The sequence below is a fragment of the Cebidichthys violaceus genome, unplaced genomic scaffold (genome assembly GCF_023349555.1).
Source record: "Cebidichthys violaceus isolate CVI_PGR_0920_01 unplaced genomic scaffold, fCebVio1.0.p SCAF_7, whole genome shotgun sequence".
Lineage (NCBI taxonomy): Eukaryota > Metazoa > Chordata > Actinopteri > Perciformes > Stichaeidae > Cebidichthys > Cebidichthys violaceus.
In genome coordinates this window covers 1,450,468-1,472,453 of record NW_027176927.1, presented here as the reverse complement: position 1 = coordinate 1,472,453, position 21,986 = coordinate 1,450,468, and the positions used below count along the sequence as shown (strand labels likewise).

Genomic DNA, 21,986 nt, shown 5'->3' with positions numbered 1-21,986 from the left:
ATCATACACTAAGAAAATTAAGTCAATTAATCAAGAAAAATAGCAATCGATAAAGCATTTCATCGTAAATTGCAGCCTTAGACAACAACACCACTTTATTATCTTTTAATGTTCCTCTACCACTGTTCAAAATGAGCAGAGCATAATGTGATGTAATGACTCTGATAAAACCTTTGTTTACTGTCGTTATCCAGTGTTGAATGTAGTTAGATGTAAGCCTGTTAACAGAGCAACAGAGAGTCCATGTTTGTGTGGAAAGCAGGGCGGCGTGTTCACCTGTCAGCAACAGAGTAGGAGTGCCACGTCTCCAGTGTATGGGCCGCTCTTTCCAGAGCGTACAGCTTGTAGAAGAGCAGCATGTTGAGAGCCACCAGCACCACCAGACTGACGGGGACAGAGAGAGAACACAATCTTAGAGTTCACCGACTGCTGTGAAACTGCTTCAGCAAATCATGAAGACAACATCAGTGAGAACTCAACGGCAAAATGCTGAATACTGCCGACACAAAATGAACACGCAAACATTTCAATTAAATCACAACCCAGCACTTATTCACAACACAAAGTCATTTTATTACAGGAAAATTCCACCCCGACACAAACGTCAGTGTTGCAAAATTACTATTATTTTTATGACTGCATATGTTGCATTAACAGCAATGAAAACATCATATAAAATCACTGTTGCCATAACAACGGCTTTATACTTCCCTCTCCTCCTCCTCCTCCTCCTCCTCTTCTTCTTTCTCCATCCCTCAGCTGCAATGCATCACACCCTCTCTCCTCCTCCTCCTCCTCCTCCTCCTCCTCCTCTTCCTCCTGGATGCACCTCCCTCCCTCAGCCTTCACCCATCCCAAGGACTGATTAGCGCGCCATCCTTCCACAGACACACCATGTCATCTCTGGAGATTACCGAATCATTTTTATTTCGGTGCGTGTTTCCCTTCCGCTTTTCTTCATTTTGATGTCTCGCGCAGCGTCTCCAGGAGGAATATGCGTGTCTCGCAAAGACATTCCCCAACGCGCGACTCTTCTTGAAGGCAACAAGTAAGAGATTGTTGTCTTTTTTTTTCTTTCTGTGTCGTGCGCTGATCCTTGAATCTCTCCGATGGTCCCCGGAGTGACGGCGGAGCTACTTCTAGCATGTGATGGAAGCCGTCCACCTCTGAACCATCAACAGGACGAGACGTTTCAAGGCTATCAGTGAGGGGAGGAAAAGCGCAGAATTCATTTTTTAAAAAGGGGGATATTGATAAAGAGGTGACAGGTAAAAGGACGCTGCGCTCGGCTGTGCTGCGAGCACGGACGGGATTTTATGCTTTATTTTTTTATTTTTTGAGCAAATTTACTGATTCAAGACTGTAGTTTTTTGCGTGAACACCCTACAGCAAAGCAACTCTTCATTTATATCCACACCGCTGGAATACACAAAAGAAGAGCGCACTGCTTTTTAGCCTCCGAAGACGCACAGATGGTTGCATGCCTTTAAACCCGCCTTCAGACTGGAGTCATGTGCTGGTGACCCGTCTGAGCAGCAGAGCTGCTGCTATAAGCAAACCACATGGCTTAACTGATGTGGGCAAACAGTGGATGAATTCACATGACTGAGTCAGAAGTTGAGACTGTGCACGCCGCCTACAGCTTTACATGAAGTGACAGTTGTGGAGCTGCAATTTGGACTGTAGAAAGAAAACAATAACTCTGATATGACTCTTAATTAAAAAATAGGGTGATTGCAACTTCTTCCAAAGCCAAAGAGAGGTGAAAACAAGCGAGAGGATACGTGCTTCTATTTGCCATCCCACTCAGACTGTAGATCCATCAAGCACCAGCCCTTCTTTCTGCCCAGGGCTTTAGTCGCACATGAGGGGAAAGTGCAGCCAAATTTTTAAGGAATTCATACATGCAATATTTGACATAATAATAGACCTTTTAACTGCGCACTCTTTTAGCTCACCGCTGCATGTGTCTCTCACACGCTGCTTCTTCCATATTCAGCCCAAATTCCTCAGCCTTAGAGAGTAGTCATCCAGTGGCCTTTATGGTCAATCAGTGACACTGCCGTTTATCGGCCCATCAGTTATATGTGTGTCAGTGTACTGGCATTATCTGGTGCACACTGTCTCATTGGAGCTCAACAGGCCTAAGGGTGTGCCACAGAGTATAAATAGTTGAACAAAGGCCCTTTTGGTGCTGACGAGAGGCCGAAACCTGAAACCTGGAGTGATTCGTCTCTCTGGTAACTCTACACGCTCACACAATGAGAGGCTGGACAGAATAGAGTGATTTAGATCCTGAGCCGAGGCGGCAGGGCACACGCTTTCCCTGCTGCTGCTGTCGGGTTTTTCAGGTACTTCAGAAGACCAGATCAGCAAGAAGAAGACCCACCCCTCCTACCGGCCCCATGTGCTGAAAAAAAAGGAGGAGAAGAAGAGGAAGACACCCGGGCGGACCACACCCAGAGTCCCAACAGCTTCCGAAAAGAGTCTCCTCCTCTCCCAGACTTGAAATCATAGTCGGGACATCTTTTGGCGTCATAGAGGTTTTGACCACCGAGCTGGAATAGCTGCTGTATAGATCTGTCTTGTGTCTCCCTTTCTGAAGTGTGTGTGTGTGTGTGTGTGTGTGTGTGTGTGTGTGTGTGTGTGTGTTGAGAGCCAACAGCAGTCTCCGTTCTCCTGTCAGGATGTCTGCAGTCCAAGAGCTGCTGCTGCTACCTCTGGCCCTCCTGGCGCTTCAAGGTGAGTGGGAAACGGTTGCGTTGTGCCGCGACGGCCTCACCTTGGCACGTGAGCCAACATCTACCCCCCCCACTTGTGCCTCCATCGCATTCACTGACTGTGCAGTGTGTGTTGAGGTGTTTCCTGTTGTCTGATGTTGCTCTGTTAGCTCTGTTTGTATGTCATGTTTTTTTTTGGGGGGGGGGGTGTTTGATCATTGGACTGGATTACATGCTAAAAGCCCAGCTGTTCCGGTTTGTTTTGTAGAGTAATGAGATGAGGCCTTGTTGAGCAAGCACACACACACACACACACACACACACACACACACACGCACACACACACACACACACGCACACACACACCCATTGTTGTGTATTCAAAAGTCTAGAACATACATTTCTCCCTCTGTGTTACACTGGGGCGATATGATGTTCACAGTTTAGGGCTGCAACCAAAATTATTTTCATTATCAATTATTGAAAGTAAGTGTTTGTCTCGAATAATCGGCTCTATAATGGATTTATAAAGTGATATAAAGTGGCTGGAAAATGCCTGCCACGACTTCCTAAGTGCATCCGACCAACAATCCAAAGATATTCACTTAAGAGTGATGCAAAATAGATGAAAAGCAGAAATCAAAGAATGTCTGGTGTCTTTGCTTGAAAAAACTTCTTACAATTATCAGAATAGTTGCTGATTAATTCTCTGTCGCTCGACTAATCGATTAATTGACTAATCGTTTCTTGCAAATGTTCCTGTTATGGCACTTTGTTTGTCATCCGATTCTACTAATAACATATCAAAAAGTTCAGCTTTCCTACAGCAGGCTGTGCATTTAACTCAAATCAGGTCTCTACTGCATGTGCATCCCATATACTATTACTGCCCAAAACTAAAGAAAACTACCGTCACCAAAGCCTTTTAAAGGAGAAAGTGTTCCTTTAAATTTGCCTCATTTGTCCTCAAACATTCCACCACTCCTTCTGATATCATTTGAGATATCACAAATCAATTTCCCACCATCACAAGAAGCCATTTACAGGCATTTATAATGTTACAGACAAACAAACACACACACACACACACACGCACACACAGCTTCCACTGAGATGAAAATAGCCCGAGCTACATAATCTATCACATTTAAATTAGGGTTAGTCTTCCAACACCCGGGGGCGGAGCAGCAATTTAGGAAGAAAATAATATTTAACAAACCCATCTTAGGAAACTTAAACATGAATAAATGTAAAATGATCAATTGGCAAGCAATGTAAAGATGTAGATGAAATGGGTTACAACCATGGAAACACAAACTATTTTTTCATTAAATGCTTTTACGTTTTCAACTTTTTGTACAAACTCAACCCAAGCTAAAACTAAAAATTGTATATATTTTACATGTGTTTAATTTCACAAAAAAAAACAAACGTGTGTGTGCCGAAAGCTTTTTTTAGTTGGCATGTTGTCGTCACGGATGATCTCGTTTTAAGCACTGAGATTTCAAATTGAGCGCAAAAAGGAAGCGATGCATTAAAAGAGAGCTTTACTGAGCACTTATCACTGTCAGCCAGCTGCTCTTTGACTCACGCTCTGTCACTGACGACAATACTACAAACCACACATGCACAAGCCAACACAGCTTCATAATCTCAAGAAATATAACAATTAAAGAGATGTTGTTATTCCTTTACACGATGTGGCAGTTCATCCAGGATAGCAGGTTGAAACGAGCAGGCAGAGCGGCAGAAAGTTCAGCCAGGGAGCAGAGCAGAGAAGTGAAGCTTGGCAAAAAGTAAGAAGGTTACGTAAACCTCGATTGACTGAAACAGACAGTTTGGTTGAGGAGTCGGCGGGTTAGTTAAGGACTGAAGTGAGTGAGCACATCTGGAGCCGGACGCAGGGAGGATGAGAATATAAGACCAGACAGGAAATTGGATGGAATCTCCCAAAACAAAGAGGAAAGGAACAGATTGAATAAAAAAAAAAAACAGCTTGTGCTCTTTCTTTATTTTGACATGAGCGTTTGTATGTGCTAAGCAATAGATGGAATTCAAGACGTTTCTGGAAGACAGTGAATCTACAAGGAAAGAACGCGCACAAACAGCGGTTAAATAATAATTAGGATGATCCTAAACTCCAACGCTCACGTTATCTCCGTCGGAATTGAGATTGATGAAGGCTGCAAAGCAAAAAAACGATGAGAAATAGGAGGAATCAAGCAATGGCTCCTCCCAAAATACATAAAACAGACTTAGATTTCACTTATATAGTAAACTTTATTTTTTGTGATGCTCAAAGTGCTAAGAAAATAACAACACGATCATTCACAAGCATAAACAGTCAAATGACAGCGTTGTGTGTCCTCTCTTTCAAGCCAGAGGACCATAAAACCTAATGCACCCGATGGCAACTTTACCTAATGCATGCTGCAGAGACTCTAATGCAGCACGGAGCCAATTAGTCTGCAAATGGCTCCGTGCACGAACATATGGTCAAAGGAAAACCCTGTCAACAGGATGTTTGAATGACCAAACCATCTTCTCCGCCCCCGAGTCATATGGATTCACGTCCATTCCATCGCTCCACTCCAACCACTGCGTCTGCACAGATTGGTAATAACATTACGGAGAAGAGCATCATCATTTTCAGTGACAGGGGTGGAACATAAACTGATTAGGACTACTCGAGTGCTGCATTGCAGAAAGTTCTCGGGGGGAGGGGGGGGGGGGTCCTGTTAAATCTGATTCATGGTCTGTACTTTAGCTTGAGGAATTTTCTAGAGAAGAGATTTGATGCTGTTTGTAGTTTTAAGAGAAGACACTACAAAACGTCATTGTTATGCACTGGTACATTTTTTGATTTTGTGCTAGTTTGCATAACATGTCTTCTTTCAGACTAGTGGGAAGATGTAAAGAAATCAACTGGAGAGGTTTCATTGTGATATGTTTTAGTTAAAGTTGTTACCCTATTCATCTGGAGTGTCTTTTACAATACGTATTGTAAAAAAAAGTATTTTTTCTCTGACTCTCTCTCTCTCTCAGAATCTCCACTTCAGTGGCACTAGCATACACCAAACTTTCTGGTTTCATTCTTTTCTATATTCTGAAGGTTTTTACATCATATAATTTATAGCCCAATATTTTATTTTTTGTAACATTTTATTCCTAAAATAATAAATAATAGTTTTATGGCTGTTGATGAAGTGATACAAAGAGATATCCAAACTTCCCACTGTAAAAACCTTTGACTCTAGTATGTCAAGAAAATGAAACATTCATTTTGTACCAGGCTTTGTCCAATGTTAAGATTTCTGTTCTGAAAATCTATGCAAATTAGCACATTTGATAAGATAATGCCTCATTTGTATATTTAAACATACATTTTCAGAAAATTTGTAATGCAAAAAAGAATTGTCTTAATGTAAGTAATCAACTGGGGAGGTTTCATGACGGTTTTCTAATGAATTCTTTTGCCCTATTTACCTGGTGGGTCTGCCCTTAAATCAGGAAAATAACACCAAAAGAAATTGCCCTTAAGTGAATGATAATGAATGAACATAATGAAGATAATCTGTACTCTTCAAGATTTTATGTGACAAATAAAGTCACCTCTTCTGATTGAGTTCCCTTTCAACCTTTGATCAAATACAATGTCATCAGGTTGTTGCCAGTAGCTGCCAGCATATCAGATGTCTGGATCTGTTTTTATCGCGTCATACAAACAGCAGGCGTTGTAAACCAGGAGCTCATAATTGATGCACTCCCTCAGAGCGGCACTGCAGTCTGAATGAAATCATGAATGTGACTCTAGAAACTACAACAGTGGTTCTCGTGCGGCCCGTCTGCTGCTGCTGTCAGAGTCGGAAGCCTCAAAGCTGCATGAATATAATTCTGAAAAGACGATATTTTTTACTGCGAGATCCGTTCCGACCCACAAATCTGGAGAGAGACACTGTGCCGTGACCTAATAAGCAGGCAGCATACATGACAGACAAACAGACATACATACACACACACACACACACACACACACACACACACACACACACACACACACACACACACACACACACCTGATCCCCTGTTCATCCAGCTGCGTGACAGAGGTCTGTAATACCAGGGTGCAGTCAGGGGAGAGAGAGGGGCATCGAAGGGCGACAAGACCTTCCAAACAGCTCGATTTGTATTTGCAGAGCTGGGAACTCATCAGCTCATTTGTTGTTTTCAACTATTTGAGTATTTTTTTGTTCAGCTTTAAATTGATGTACTTTCATTTGCTGCTATGATCAGCAGGCGTGTTTTACCAGTCTTGTGGGGACATAAATATCATAACAAAGTCACATTGTGGGGACTCGCCTTCCTTCCAGGGACGAAATGGGACAATAAGCACTTCCCCATAACGTAAAAAAATGTATGGCAACGCCTTGATTTAACCCGTTAAGCCCTAAGTCTATTTGTAGGCCTCTCCTCGATTTTTCCACCCATAGTAAAGAGAGTCATTTTCGTCTAAATATAAGGTGTATTTTAATAGTTTTTATATTGTAGAAAGCTGACCCTTGTGAAATTTGTTCTGATTTGTAAATATCAGTATATATGTTACTGGTTAAGAGAACATTAAGATGGAACACAGCACAAATTGAAATTCTTTATCTCTGATTTAAAATTAATCCAATTTTGATAAGATATTTTTTTTTAATGTTCTCTTAAACCTCTCCCAGATCATAAACCAATGGGTTGAGAGTCTCTCTGCACAATGTTTTCTTTGATAAAGTGAAGGATTCAAGAGCTAGAGAGATTAGAGTGCAGAGATTTCAGCCGAGGTCAACCAAAATGTCATTTGGTTCCAGCTGTTCCATTGTAATTTTATATAGTATATAATTATATATTTCACTTCTTTTATGACTAATAGTGTTCAATCTATCATATGCAGCAGTTTGGCATCATTTAGAGAGCCTGGATCCTCTCTGAGCCTGTTTATGTCTGTCATCCATGGGATTTTCTCATCTGGCTTCCACTCCAGGTCTCCTAGCTCAGCCTATGGTTGGTCGATTTCAGTCAATGGACCCGCCTTAGAAGCGTCTGAGTCCACAGAATCTAACAAACCCCTCGTGATTTTGATATAGACAGAAGCGTTCGCCAGTAGGGAGTAAACCCGTGGCGCGTCACCTGAACCGTGCGCACAACTTCGCCGGAATTCGTTCCCCTCTCCCCACGGTGCCTTTGTTAGACAGGCCCTTGTTTCTGCGCGGGGACATTTCAGAGACGCACCGGAAATACGTAGAAATATTGTTGACGGAAATAAGCGGAGATATACAGCAGAACAACGAAAAGGTAAGGAGCCTTGGATGATTTTGAAGGATATTACGCATTGTGTTTCTGGTGTTTGTTTGCTCACAGCCTTGTGAGGGTTTACCGGAGAGACGATCTGATGGTAGTTCTGGAATCTGTGTCGAATGCTTGTGCTTTTTGCTATCTCGGTTGCCTATGCTAACCGTTAGCTTTGTTATGCTAACTCGGAGAAGAGCGAGTTATGGCTAGAAATACGTGATTTTGTGATAAATCTTTTATTTGCGTACACTATTTGTGTAGAATGGTGTTTGGAGTGTGTAAGAATGTCTTAGATTGTTTGTTTTAAGCAGATTTTGAATTTTTTTTTGGAAATCTTTTTTTTTTTTTTTCATATTCATAAATACATGCATAAATGGACATTTTTGGACGGTAAATGCTACAGCGGACCCGAATTCGGGTCCGTCAGGCTTAACTTAAGTTAAGGGTATAGGTAGGTAGATTCAAACATACTTATTTTAACCTAAACCACAATCTTTTCTCATACCTAGCCATGTAGTTTTGTTGCATAAGTAAACCTAAAAACTAAACCTATGCTTGAAGTTTATTTTAAACGGTATGCATGTACTGGAAACTGACATGCTGTCCCTGACACGTCCAAAACTAATGCTATAGGGGTATCTAGAGTGTGACAGTTTGAAGTGCAGGGCCACTGACCAGTTTTTAACTTACACTCTATCCCTATTTTTAGGCCTCTGCTCGAAAATTGCATACCCATACAAAAAAGAGTGTATTTCTCTAACTACAACGTGAATTTTAATAGTTTTGGTGTTATAATAAAGGTAACACTTGTGAGATTTGTTCAGATGTGTAAATATCAGTGTATATCTTACTGGTTAAGAGTAAATGAAGATGGCATACAGCTCAAATCAAATCAGTTCGCACTTTTATTATTATTTCTTTGAAATAATGCAGCTGACAGTCTAAAATATCTCCAAAATCTCTCTGCATGACTTTGACTTTGATAAAGTGAAGCAGAACAAAGTTAGAGAGGCATCCTCTCTGAGCCTGTTTCTGTCTGTCTATGGGATTTTCTTGTCTGAATTCCAGTTTCTGTGTGGACCTATCTCAGCCTATGATTGGTCGATTTCAGTCAATGAACCCTCCTTCGACGCGTCAGAACAATTGAAAGGAGACCTTGTGGGTTTGATTGACAGAATCGTTAGCCAGTCAAAATCAAAAACGTAGCACCCCTCCTGAAGCATAAAAAACGATTCGCCAAAAGAAAAAAAAAGCGGTTTGTGCTTCTGGTGCTTGTTTGCTCACAGCTCTGTAATGGTTTCACGGGGAGAAATTCTGAAGGTATCTCTGGAATCTGTGTTGAATTCTCTTGCTTTTTGCTATCTCGGTTGTCCGTGTTAGCCGTTAACTTTGTGTTTGTATCTCGGAGAGTAGTGCGTAGCTCGCCAAGTCATGGCGAAAAATACATGATATTGTGGTAAATCTTCTAGTTGATTATATTAGTTGTGTAGAATTGTTTGGAGTTTGTAAAAATGGCTTAGATGATAGAACTTTTTTTTTAATCTGGTATATAACATGTATACATGCATTATATTCGCTCTGGAGAAGTGCATTTTTTTTGACGGGATATGCTACTCGTCTGAGCCCAAGAGCCCCCAAATTTGGGGGTGTCGTGCAGAAACAGATTTTAACCAGTTGGGATTTAAAACTAGCTTTATCTGAGCAAAGAAAGCTCAGATAAAGCCACTGTGCACTACCGACACAAATTTAGCAACTTTCTGGTGAACATATGGAGCATTTAGCAGCTAAAGAGACAAATACTTCCCCCAGGAGTTGGAAGAGACCAAAAAAAGAGCTAAAAGAGAGTGAATATTGGATTTAAATTGTACTCCAAATAAAGGCTAATGTTGCTCCGTGTCTGCAGGACAAGTAAACAGACAATAGAATGCTAACAAGTTAGCCCAATCAACATACAAAGCAATAATATGTCAAACCTATGCAATTTTTTAATGGCAAGAATTACTGATTGATGCATTTTCAACGTTGAATTTTGGAATACAGTTCTTCACAATTTTTTCAACACAATTTCAAAAACTAATAATATCTATATAATGACTGCATACTATTTAGGGTTTGTCTAGACCTTTTTTACATGCAGACATTTGGGTTACTGTTACAGCAGAAACAGCTCAGGTGTAACCAATAACATTATTGGGGCCTCGCTCCATTCAGGTGGGTCAGTGAGCCAGCATGCACAACGCCAAGCCCCCAGAACTGGAGCGCCCTTCATCCCTTGTGTTGTCAGTTACACTTGTGCTTTTCCTGCTTCGACGAGTCACCAACAGTGTCAGCAGAGTGTCACCAACAAGTTCAATAGACGACGGAGCCGAGGAGTTCTTGAGAAAAGAATGAATGCGCGCCTTGAGTTCCATTCTTCAAAACAGATTGTACAGAACAAAATGTCATTGGACATGCAGTACTAAGAGCCTTTGTGCAGACATTGCAGAGAACAGAGCTCATACAGAAAGGACTGAAGTGAGATCAACAGGAAACTAGGCAGCAGACAGAGATCTCAAACTACATCAAAACATCGCACAACAGATAAATTTGGGGGGTATTTTGTTTCTCTCAAACTGTATTTGCTGTTGCAAATTAAAATGATATAAAATCGAATTAATAGACAGTCCTGTATACAACATTGTAGCGACAGAGTTTTGCTCCTTTGTTATAATCTTTGGGAACAATTTAACACTTATTGAGACTTCTTGTTATGTTTTTGTCCATTGTTTATGTTAATATATAATAATATGTATATATAATATACAGTACTAAGAGAAAGTAAATTTAGGGAGAAAAAGAAGTAACTGAAATGTGACAAAGCTTTTAAATTGGATTTGATTAACGTTGTGATGTTTTCCTCTTGTGTTGAGTCCACATTTTTGTGTCTTTTTTTGTAAAAATAGTGCTCTTGAACCAATGGCGCATCCGTTCTGACAAATCATATGAAGAGAGAAAGGCAGGCTGGGATCCCTCAAGCTTTGTTCTATACTGATACACCAGTGTGCCGTCAGTTAACCAGTCGAGACAATATGACAGCTCTGTGAAGAGCAGTGTGCTTCAATGGTCTATACTTGTTCCAGTTGAAAGTCTGTCGCTCGCTAGGTGTCATGGGAAATGTCATGGACTCTTGGCAATTCCCCAGGTTATGTGTTCAGTACATGCGTGTGTTTTAATCCAGCCATGGAAACAGATGTTGTCCTCCCTCATCTCTTTCGCTGTCACTTATCCAATTTATTTTCTCTCTCTCTCTCTCTCTCTCTCTCTCTCTCTCTCTCTCTCTCTCTCTTTCTCTCTCCTTTTTGTATTTCCTTTAGCTCCCAGCAACATGCTAAACTAGCTAACTTCAGTAGGTGGATGGTCCTTTGTGCAGCTAAAGCCTTAGGTCAGGTTTTTCTTTTTCTTTTTTTTCTTTGTAGGCCTCAGCAACTGATGTGATCTGAGGGATTAGGCTGCCAGCCTCTCTGTCAGGGCGAAAAAACCCTCCTAATCTGCCATTTCTGGAATATTTGTTGCATAATCCTGAACCTCAGTCCACAGATTATGCAATGGGTTTGCTTTTTTTGATGCTCTGAGTGTCCTGCTGATGTTGAGAATTGGTGCTGAGGCGGTTTGGTGCCTCTGACTCTGTTTAGTCTGCACTTTGGATGTGCAGTTCCTTTTGTGTCTGCTTCCATCTTTGTCTCTCTCTCTCTCTTTGGCTCTGTGTCTTTTCGCTGTCTTCTTAACTCGCTGTCTCAGCCTCGGACAGTCGGCAGCATCCCTGCCCACCTTGCACAATCTCGCCTCTGCTGCGTCACCAACCTCCCTCAGGATTACCGCCTCACGCTGTCTTGTGTGTCGCTGCCGTCCCTGCTACATGTTCATCCGTCTCTGTCCTTGTTCATTCTGTCTGTCCTGCAAATGAAGGTCTCTCCTCTGTCTTCAGGCATCCTTTTAATTTATGTCCCGCTGTGTGTTGTTGGTAATGTGTCTCCTCTGTCTGTGTTCCAGGTCTCACCTTCTTTTCTCAGCCATCTCAAACCCCTCCCTGTTCCTCTGCATTGGATGTCTTGCCCTTGTGTCTGTCTCTTTGCCTTTCTGTCTCTTCCGCCGTGTCTTTTCTGCATGGTAGAAGCTAATAACTCACAGACTTGAGTCAAAATATCGCTGCATATTAATGATAAGCCAAATATTTGGTGGCGTCTATTGGCAAATGTCTATCAGTTGATGTACAAAATGCTTTCCTGTGAGATTAAGTGATGGATGACTTTTATCAACCTCTATTGGCAGCCGAGGATTAGCTGCAGCACTGACAGTTGGTGCATATTACAGCAGCCTGTAACTAACACAAACAATCAAGGAACAGACAAGAAAGCTAATTAGAGCAGAGATTAAACTGAAAAAAAGCAGAAATAGTAGTTTTTTTAGTTGTGAATAAGTGCACCTGTTGTCTAAGCAGTTATCAGCAAATGCTGTTTGACCCAGGTCTGTTTGTTATAATCCAGTTCCTCAGCAGACCCGCCTCCCAGAAAACCCAAAGACCCAAGACCCCAGCCTTAACCGAACGCTGTTTTGTACATTTTTGTAAATGCTACTTTAAAAGGCAAATTCTGGTTTATTACAACTTTGGTCTATTTTTATAATTTTTGCCATAGTTTCTTTCATGGATTATAGCTGTGCACTCATCAAAGTAAGCGCAGAGATCTGGGAACGCAACGACCAAATCTGAAACACAAGGTACATAAACACCAGTGGGTACTGCTGCAGTTGCGGGGAAACGTGGAAAGATTGTTAACCTGCCATCCACCCTCGTTATCCCATAGCAGCAGAGAGTGCAGGGGCAGAGGGGTTGTTTCGTCAAATATGTTGGTCTAGTCTGCCTGACTCATTGATCCTTTATCTGACTGAGGTTTGAGTAAGTTAAAATTTATGGCTCGACCATGGCTGGGAAATATTAAAACATAACTTTGTATTGATAGATCCGTGGTGCTGTCCATGGTGCTGAAGTAGCAGGCAGATTTGTAATTGCGCTTTTTTTCTCTCAGTCCCAGTCGTCTGTCGGTTTTGTCTTGGATTTAAATTAATCTCTAAACTATATACTATAAATACTCAATTATATATTAGCTTATATTCTCTAGAGAGTGTCATTGTCGTGGCCAAAGCGACAAGTAGCAACGTGTAATTGTGGAAGAGCTAGAGGATCATGGAGACACACTGATGAACACTAATATTCCACTATTATTGAAAATATGACAATATCCAGAATTTGATACAGGTGGTGTAAACAGCATATTATTTAAACATCAAATTTAAATAGCTTTTTTTCCAGAATAAGAAATATAACATTTATAATAATTCAGTAGCGTCTGTGCTGCTGAAAAAACACAGACAGACTAAGCTACCTCTAACAAAATATTAAGGGGTAGAGTGGCGGCAAGGAGGAGCTATCTATAAAAATATCAAGTGTCTAACCTCTGTTTAGGTCCATTAAGACCACTAAATCTGGAATTCTATCAATCCAGTTCAGGCTCGGGTTTAGTCGTTCTCGGGTCCAGCTGGGTTCGGGTCTGTGTTTAGTTTTAAAGCTACTGGTCCGTCTCTTGTTTGAATACGATAGTTTGGGTTTTTATTATGGGGCCTGTGATTCTGACATTATGTTCTTAACCTTCTCTCCCATTCCTTCCCTTTTTTTTCTCCCCTTCTCTCTCTGCAGTGCATCAGCCAACATTAGGCTTCTTCCCTCCTGCTTCCCCATCTCCCCCCGTGCTTTAGTAGAAATGGCTGTTACCTTTGAAGCCTGTACTAACCCCCCCCCATGTATTTCTGCAGTGTGGTGGCAATTCTACGTCTGCGATTCCTTTTAAAGTTTCACCTGCAATATTTGTATCCGAGGGAGTAAAAGATAGACCTTTGTTTTATATATTTGTGAACATGAGGTCATGGATGATGTGCAGCCTCTGTCAATCCCAACCAAACTTTTAATGATTTGAGTTCATCTGATCAGCGTTGTGTTTCCTGTCCCCTCCCTCATTTCCCTCCCCCCCATCTTGCGATTCGAAACAAACGCATCCCCAGAAGTCAAAGTTGACAATAATACGAGATCATTGGTTGAGAGCCATGCTGAGGCCTCAGTGGAAACTGCAAGGTGCAGTGTGAGAAAGAAACATGTGGAGTTACAGGTGTGTAACTCCTGGCCGATGAGAAGTATGTGTCATGATGATGATGGCATATATAGACTCACGCTTCTATATATGAATTTAGCTCATTCACTAATTGACAGAATGCAAGAAACTAGTACCGCATACTGCAACCTCTTTATTTCCCCTCAGTTTCACGGATTAAAAAACACCTCAAATGTAAATTACTAAAAAAACAAATCAATGAAATTCACAACAATCCATCTACTGAGATGATGAGAGGAAATAAAAAAGAATGCAAGAAAGAAATCTTGCATGCAATGAGCATTGGGGAGCAAGCACGCAAAAATACATACGTTACAGGAGCTAAACTTGTTTTGTAAAGTACTGTTTAAACAGTTTGCCTGCAAGTACTAAGATACTGGAAAACACCAGAGCTCTGCCCGTGTATCAATCTCTTCCCAGAGTCACGGGTACACGAAAAAGAGGATGATGGCCACCCAGGGCTCTTACCTCTAAACCCTGTGACCTGCAAAGAGCAATAAAGTGACAGAGCAGGTTTCTAACTGTGTGCTCTTCATCCTTTCACTCTGTAGCGTCTCTGTGCCGTGGAGCCTGCGTGGAGGTGGACTCAAACACAGAGGCCGTGGTCAACGAAGGCTTCAAACTGGGCTGCATCTCCTGTAAGAAGAGGGGCGAGGTGCCCGCCACGGCCACCGTCGATTGGTACTTCATGGCCTCGGATGAGACATTCTACAGCCCTGTGAGTGGTAATAAGATATACGACAAGGCAGGCTTTGAAAAAAGTATTCCTCAGTAACGACCTAAAGGAATAACTCGACATGTTGGGAAATGCATTTCCCTTCTTGCAGAAAGTTAGATGAGAAGATTGATATCACTCAAATACATTTGTATGGTAAACACAGTGAAGTGAAGCCATTGCATTCTTTCTAATCGCCAGCAGGGGGCGACTCCTCTGGTTGAGAAAAGAAGTCTGATTGTGTGGAACCCTCCTTCTACCTCGATTTATTACCTTATTAAACATTGCAAACATGAGTTTGTGGTCTTAATCGCTAGTTTTAAGTCTTCTTCACAGCATGATGCTGATTCAGTAAATTTTGGTCTGATTTAGAGTAAAATAGACCATAAAGCAGCGTATGATTCAGGGAGGAGCTATCTTGTAATTGACAGATCGCTACCACGGCGTTGTCGGGTCTAGGAGTTCTTGGTGTCTTCGTTTAACCCTTTCACAGTGTGCTCTCAATTCTTGGTCGCCTACAAATGTCTTATTCAGCGTTCCACTCGTTTGTACTTTGCTCCATCCTCTCATGTCACTTCTGGTTGAGATGGCGACAGCCAAAAACCAAGATGGCGTCAGCCAAAATAACTAACTCGACTTCAAAACCGTAGTGCACAAACCGTTGGGTGACATCATGGTGACTACAACCGCTTCTTATATACAGTCTATGGGTAAATTCAGCAGACCTGGCTCTGGATCCATCACAATTATTTCATTTATTTTCTGGGAAACGGCTGCAATGCATTTAGAGAGAGAGAGAGAGAGAGAGAGAGACAGCAGAGTCTTGCATTTTTTATGACAGGCCTTTTCCACTGTGTGTTGACTAGAAGAAAGCCCCTTTGCTGAACTAAGCAGCCCTCCCCAGGCAAAGCAAAGAGGCCATAATGGTACATTCCTGTAGCAGGAGGAATCCCATTAGCCTTCAGCTGCCTTTTAGAATTTGTTTCAACTCATACACCAGGAAGTGCAGAGGTGAGGCCACAAATACGACTCGGTCGATACGGGAAAAACAGCAGCAGTGGTGATGTGGAGACCAGCTGTCCGATGACAGGAAAAGTGAAAACCAAACTTGACAGGCGGGTTATGAATATTCATTCATCAACACAGTTTGTTTTACACCTGCCAGCATCCAGGAGAAAACAGCAGCTCGCTGTTGTAGTTTTATTTGTAGACACGGGTAAATAAATGGGACCGCAAGCCAAAGAGTATTAGTCATATCCAAAAACAGGTGGAAAGTCACACTAGATGTTTGAACGTTGGGAAAGTGGCAGTGCCCAGCTGTTTGAGGGAATCACTTAGCGCTTTGTTTGTTTGTTTTTTTTAAGATTCATATCCTCTTAATGGGCTGAGAGTTTTGTAGTATTGAGAGATGGAGCAACATTGTTGGTTTTGTTTTTTTCATGAAATGTTGACAGTAACAAAAATACAGAATATTGCTGACATATTGCATGTATACTATCTGAAAGATCATTTTCACTTCATACTGAAATTAACTGCGGCTGCATGTAAGGAGGGAAACACACAATTTATCAGCCTAAACACTTGCTTCTATGCAAAGCTAACAGTATTGGTAACAAATGGATGACAACTTGAATGTTCAGTCTCTATTTTGTTCCTGGCCTCCTTTTCAAAGACATCCCATTTTTGCAATTCTCTTCCAGTTATACAGCTACGACTATGAAAATAAAAGGGACGAGATCACTGACTCACGTTTCGACGATCGTCTGGCCTGGAACGGCAGCAAGAAAACCGATGACCTACAGGACGGCTCCATCTACATCCTCAATGTGACGTTCAATGACACTGGAACCTACAAGTGCATATTCACCCGCACCCTCAAGTATTCCAACTTCCATTATCCAATCAACACCAACAAGACTATCGTCATGAAAGTGGTGCCAAAACGTAAGAGAGGAGAGATGCTGTCATACTGTCTGTCTGAGCGGGGAAGAGGGAAACTAAATTAGCCAGCTGTTCAACCAGATAACACTCTCATTGCCTGATTCTCAACCCACTGATACATTAGCTCGTAAACATAGCGGAACATTTAGCACCTCAAGAGCCAAATATAGCTCTGGTAGACCAAACATTATGGGTTTCATCGTACTTACATTCTCCGCATGGACAGGAACAGGAGTCCAAATGAATTATACTGTTGCTCCTCAGCATTTGGATGAGTAAAAAAGCAGCCGTTTGATATTATGTAAATGTTGCATTTACGGTTTTTGTGCTGGCCCCATGTGGTCAAAACAATTGATTAAAGCAGGCTGTCTGCAGCAAGATTCTGATAAATTATGACACTCTGTAATACAGGACAGGAGGTCATGACTTCTGGCATATATTGTTTAAAAATGATGCACAGCCTGGGCAGCCCTCATCTTTTTCATGGCAAAAATGTCTGTAAACCCCTTTCAATAAGCACACAGGTACAATATGTCTTACCTTATCTCCCTCTCCGTCTCTCTAGTCACCAGGGGACTGGCATCCATTTTGTCTGAGGTGATGATGTATGTCACCATCATCGGGCTGCAGGTGTGGCTCGCGATTGAGATGATTTACTGCTACAGGAAGATATCGGCGGCAGGAGAGGAAGCTCTGAGAGAGAGCGCGTGAGTAACCCATGAGACACTCAAACACAAACACAGCCAGCCTCTCTCCGGTGCCAGCCCTCCATTTCCAGAACCTGCTGGGCCAACTTCCCACCAACCGCTTTCACCTTTTGTTTTTCTCTTCCTGACACTGTGTGGGAAGCAGAGACACAATCTGTTTCAATCTGCTCTTTTCAAAATAACAAACACGTTTCTTTTTTTCATCACTGAACTGATATCTTATTGTGATTAACTGATCTTGTCTGCCTGTTCTTCCTTTCCACCACTTTCTTTCCTTCAGGGCGGAGTATTTAGCTATAGCATCAGAAAGTAAAGATAATTGTGCTGGTGTGCAAGTGGCAGAATAGCACCGGTAGGTCTGGATTCTCACTAAACTTAATGTCTGAATACTGTTGCTTCTTGTGCTCTCGTTTATTTTCCAAAGTGGGCGATCATACATTGTGTTTACACCTGTTGTATTGTTAACACCACTACTGGGTTGAAAGTAAAAAAAATATATATGATGTTCCTGTATCAGAATATTGTATTTTATAGGTTGGGAACCACTGACATGACAAACAGTTGTTCAGCCTACATGTACCTCTGGTTAGCCAACATGCTACATTCAACGTTTGGATCATCAAAGTGTCTGACTTAGCCACCAAAATAACCAAATTATTGTATTAAGGTTTGAGCCATTCAATAGGTAGAGAGGTATAGTTGTGTGCTCATCCTTTATAGGTGCAGGACAAACAAGCAATTCATTATTTTATTTCACAATTTTTTTTCTTTCATCATTGTTTTATTATTACTAAGTTCATGGTGATTGCTATAAAACAAAGACACAACCAGCGTTTGGACCTTGCTTTTTGATCTCCCAGGAAAATGAAGGCCTGATTGAAGGCGATACTGCATGTTACTTTAGTCTTTTACATCATTCATTTAATTTTTGTTTTTCTTGCTTCAGGTCAAGGAAGAATTCAAGATGGAGTCCTTGAGTATTTTCAAGTTCCCTCTTTCATTTCCTCTCCTCTCACCGTAACTCACATCCCACCATCCTCTTCACAAGATGGAAAAAGCCGAACCACAGAAAGGAGAAAGATCTTTTCTTCATAGAAATGTTTGGGAAAGAGCTGAACTGTATACAGTATCTAAATCCTGTTTTGAGGGACAGGAGGGATGCATCAGGACGTGGTCCAACAGGAGAGAGACTGGGTTGAACTGTATATTGGTGTATACGTATGCACAGATAATCCTATATCGATATTATAGGCCTATACATTTATATACACTACCTGCATGCTTATGAGCTATTCATAACGACCAACATCATGCATCTTAAGTTCAGTCATATTTCATTTCACACACGTGTTGTTTTTTTGTTTTTTTTTTAAATACTAGTACGACTAAATTTGACTGCAAATGTTCTTGCTGTAATGATGTAACACTACTAGAAGGTATACAGAGGAAACACTGCTGCAACAGCTGTTATTAAATGTTTCACTTTGACCAGATTTAATATTTAAAACAGACCAATATCTAAATCTTAAGGACACTCTTTGACATTTTAATTAGGCGATTAAACCAATATCAACGGTTCAACCTTTTGTTTCTTCCAAAGGCATTCTTAACATTCTTAACACTCAGCAGTTGTGAAGAGCAATGAGTCACGATTGTCACACGTCAGGTTAAAGCCGTTGCATTCAGTCACTTAAACACAAGGAAACAGGAATGTGAGGGTTCACACCCTCTGCTAACCAAGAGAAATGTGGTCTGTATTAAATGTTAAGTCTGCTTAATGTTTAGCTTTCTCTGGAGGGTGTTTGACAAGAAGTATTATTCTCTTGTTTATTAGTAGAGTTTGAGTTATTAGCTCTCAGATAAAGGAACATGCAGTAAATTCTAGGTTGAACTTATTAGAAAAACATAGCCAGTCATGTTTTGAACATTTCATATTGGAGATGAGATCAACAGTGATGCTTTTACTGTTTTCCTACATTCCAGAGAGATGACGGAATCAGCCATATCATGTTAGAAAGGGTTGATTTTGGGGCAAAAACCTACTGTTTTCCCTTTTAATTAATTACTACAGAAAAGGTGTGAGTTGCAAAAATGGCACCTGAAGCCAAAGAGTGACTTCCTATGACGATGCCCACTTCATTGGATAATACTAAATGTGTAGCAAACCAAAAAAAAAACAGACCAAAAAAAACAGCTTTACCAATTTATCCTCAGTGATACAAAAGTGTCACTTTAAACTGAATTTGTCGACAGTGGAAAAAGTTTCCACAGATGTGTAATTTCACACACGTCCAGTGTTTTTGTAGAAAATGAAGGGCTCTGCAAATTGCTACGTATCTAACTGCCGTGGGTAAACGTACCACAAAACCAGTCCAGTGTGCCTCCCTGGGTGAATGAAGCCAGTGGAAACCAAAAAAAGGGGAAAGAGGTGAAGCCTTGTTATAAATCTATAGTGTTTGTAAAAACAGCTGGAGGGAAACTTCTCTCTCCAGAGGACCAGACATCGACTACCGGTGAACACTAGATGGCAGCCAAACAACTGCCGCTCTGCATGTTAACTGATCAGCTCTTCTGCACCAAAACTGAGTTTCATACATTTTTGCGATATCGACTAACTGCATGCTTACTGATGGAAGAAGAGTACAGTACAAACAGCATGTCCAATGACTGCAAGCTTAAAAAAAAAACAACTGAATAAGTGATTTCTCATCGCTTACTGAGCGATTTACTTTTTGGTAAATGCTGCATCAGTTGACATCTTCATTTAGATGAACCCACCTGTGAAATGAAAACCACACTGCTGGTCTGCTTTGTGTTCTCGTGTTTCAGCAACAAATTAAAATGGCTGTTTTCACTTCATGTGCAGGTGTGAAAATGTTGCTTGCCACAATAATAAGTGATACACAGAAGAAGAAAAAAATAAAGTTCTTGTGAAAAAAAAAAAAAAAAAAAGAGCCGTGTCTCAGTTGAATTTGTTCTAAAACAAAGTGTGTAGGTGTCGGGACTTTCAGCCGGATGCATCTTCAGTTCACACTCAAAGTTCATTTCTATGAAACATGTCACCTGTACTTACATTTTTGCTGAACTGGGTTAACGGTTATTAAGAATTGAAAAATAGATTTGAACTCACATCGATGGATTTCACGTGATAAGCAGTGTTGATCACAATCAGTAGCCAAGATTTTAGAAATAACCAACACCATCCCGTGTCTCGCCTGAGAAAATCATGTCCAGACATCAAAAGGAAAAAATATTTAGCATTTTTCTAAATGACATTCCCCAGTGTGAAAGCTTAACACTGCTGCTACGAAGCCATCTCCACTCTTCATTTTGTTGACTTAAAAGAAACAAAAATGAAATACATGGAGTCTAAAAACACTGGAATGAGTCAATCAAATTCTCCACGTTTACTCGTTTTCTTTTTAAACTGCAGGATTTAAACTCCCCTCAGGTCCTATGAACACTAATGACCTCAGTGTCTTTACTGGAAGCTACCATTGATTGCTCGCTGATATATTTTAAGTGTTTTGCTCTTTAAAGTGACCGAAGAGCTCAAACGATGAATTCAAATATTTTGATGATCATTACCTGAGAAATGAATCTCACCCGTCACAGCTTCTAAAATGTGGATATTTGTTTTTCTCTCTCTTCTTCGATATAAAACTGTTTAATGGACAAAACCAGCTGTTTCAAATTGGGCTTTGGGATATTGTGATGGACATTTTATTTGACTATTCCCAGACATATTTTGGTCGGATAAATCAAGAGGAAACATTACAGTTCCACCGAAATCCGCTGCAAAATGTGACCCGCATCTTCTGGAGGTAAAGACACAAACGGACTCAAAGATGAGCGAGGAGTCGTTTTATGTTTTAGAACTTTTCATTTTTCTCCATGGAGTGGTGTGCAATCAAATCTTTACAGTACATTATCATCCCCGCCTCTCATCCATCCATCCATCTCACTCTCTCCCATAATCTACCCCAGACCACCCTCCCCTCCCCCCCTCCCCCCCTCAATAAATATTACACCATTTTGTTACCCGCAATGGCCATGCACAGCGTGGCCCACATGCTTCTGTAGCCGCTATTTTCAGTGAAAGAAAGAGAGAGAGTGAGAGTGGGTGAAGAGGAAGAGCACAGAGAGGACCAGTGGGGTTGAGTGATGAGAAGAAGAATAATAAAGAGTACAGATGTGCGAGATGTTTTCACATCTGGAGGCCAGAATCGAGTGGACGGAGAGGACAGGCTGAAAATAAAATGACAAAATAACAAAGATAGAAAATGAATCAAATAAAAATAAAAGACGAGGTGAGTCAAATGAGTCTTAGAAACACACACACGCACACAAAAAAAACAAAAACAATACTGCA

General features: G+C 41.1%; 1 protein-coding gene across 3 annotated transcripts; it reads left to right on the top strand.

Annotated features, from left to right (window-relative positions):
- The first annotated feature begins 796 nt into the window (after nucleotides 1-796).
- On the top strand, nucleotides 797-21,898 carry LOC137890927 (sodium channel subunit beta-1-like). Of its 3 annotated transcripts, none has more exons than XM_068735290.1 (7): nucleotides 799-2,543; nucleotides 2,666-2,742; nucleotides 14,803-14,969; nucleotides 16,667-16,910; nucleotides 17,473-17,614; nucleotides 17,895-17,966; nucleotides 18,561-21,898. In XM_068735290.1, the coding sequence occupies exons 2-6, from the start codon at nucleotides 2,688-2,690 to the stop codon at nucleotides 17,959-17,961; spliced, it is 675 nt and encodes a 224-aa protein (XP_068591391.1). In that variant the 5' UTR covers nucleotides 799-2,543; nucleotides 2,666-2,687; the 3' UTR covers nucleotides 17,962-17,966; nucleotides 18,561-21,898. The 3 variants fall into 3 exon arrangements, with proteins under 3 accessions (XP_068591392.1, XP_068591391.1, XP_068591390.1); XM_068735289.1 differs by having other exon boundaries at nucleotides 800-2,543; nucleotides 2,657-2,742; XM_068735291.1 differs by lacking the exon at nucleotides 17,895-17,966 and having other exon boundaries at nucleotides 797-2,742.
- The last annotated feature ends 88 nt before the right edge of the window (nucleotides 21,899-21,986 follow it).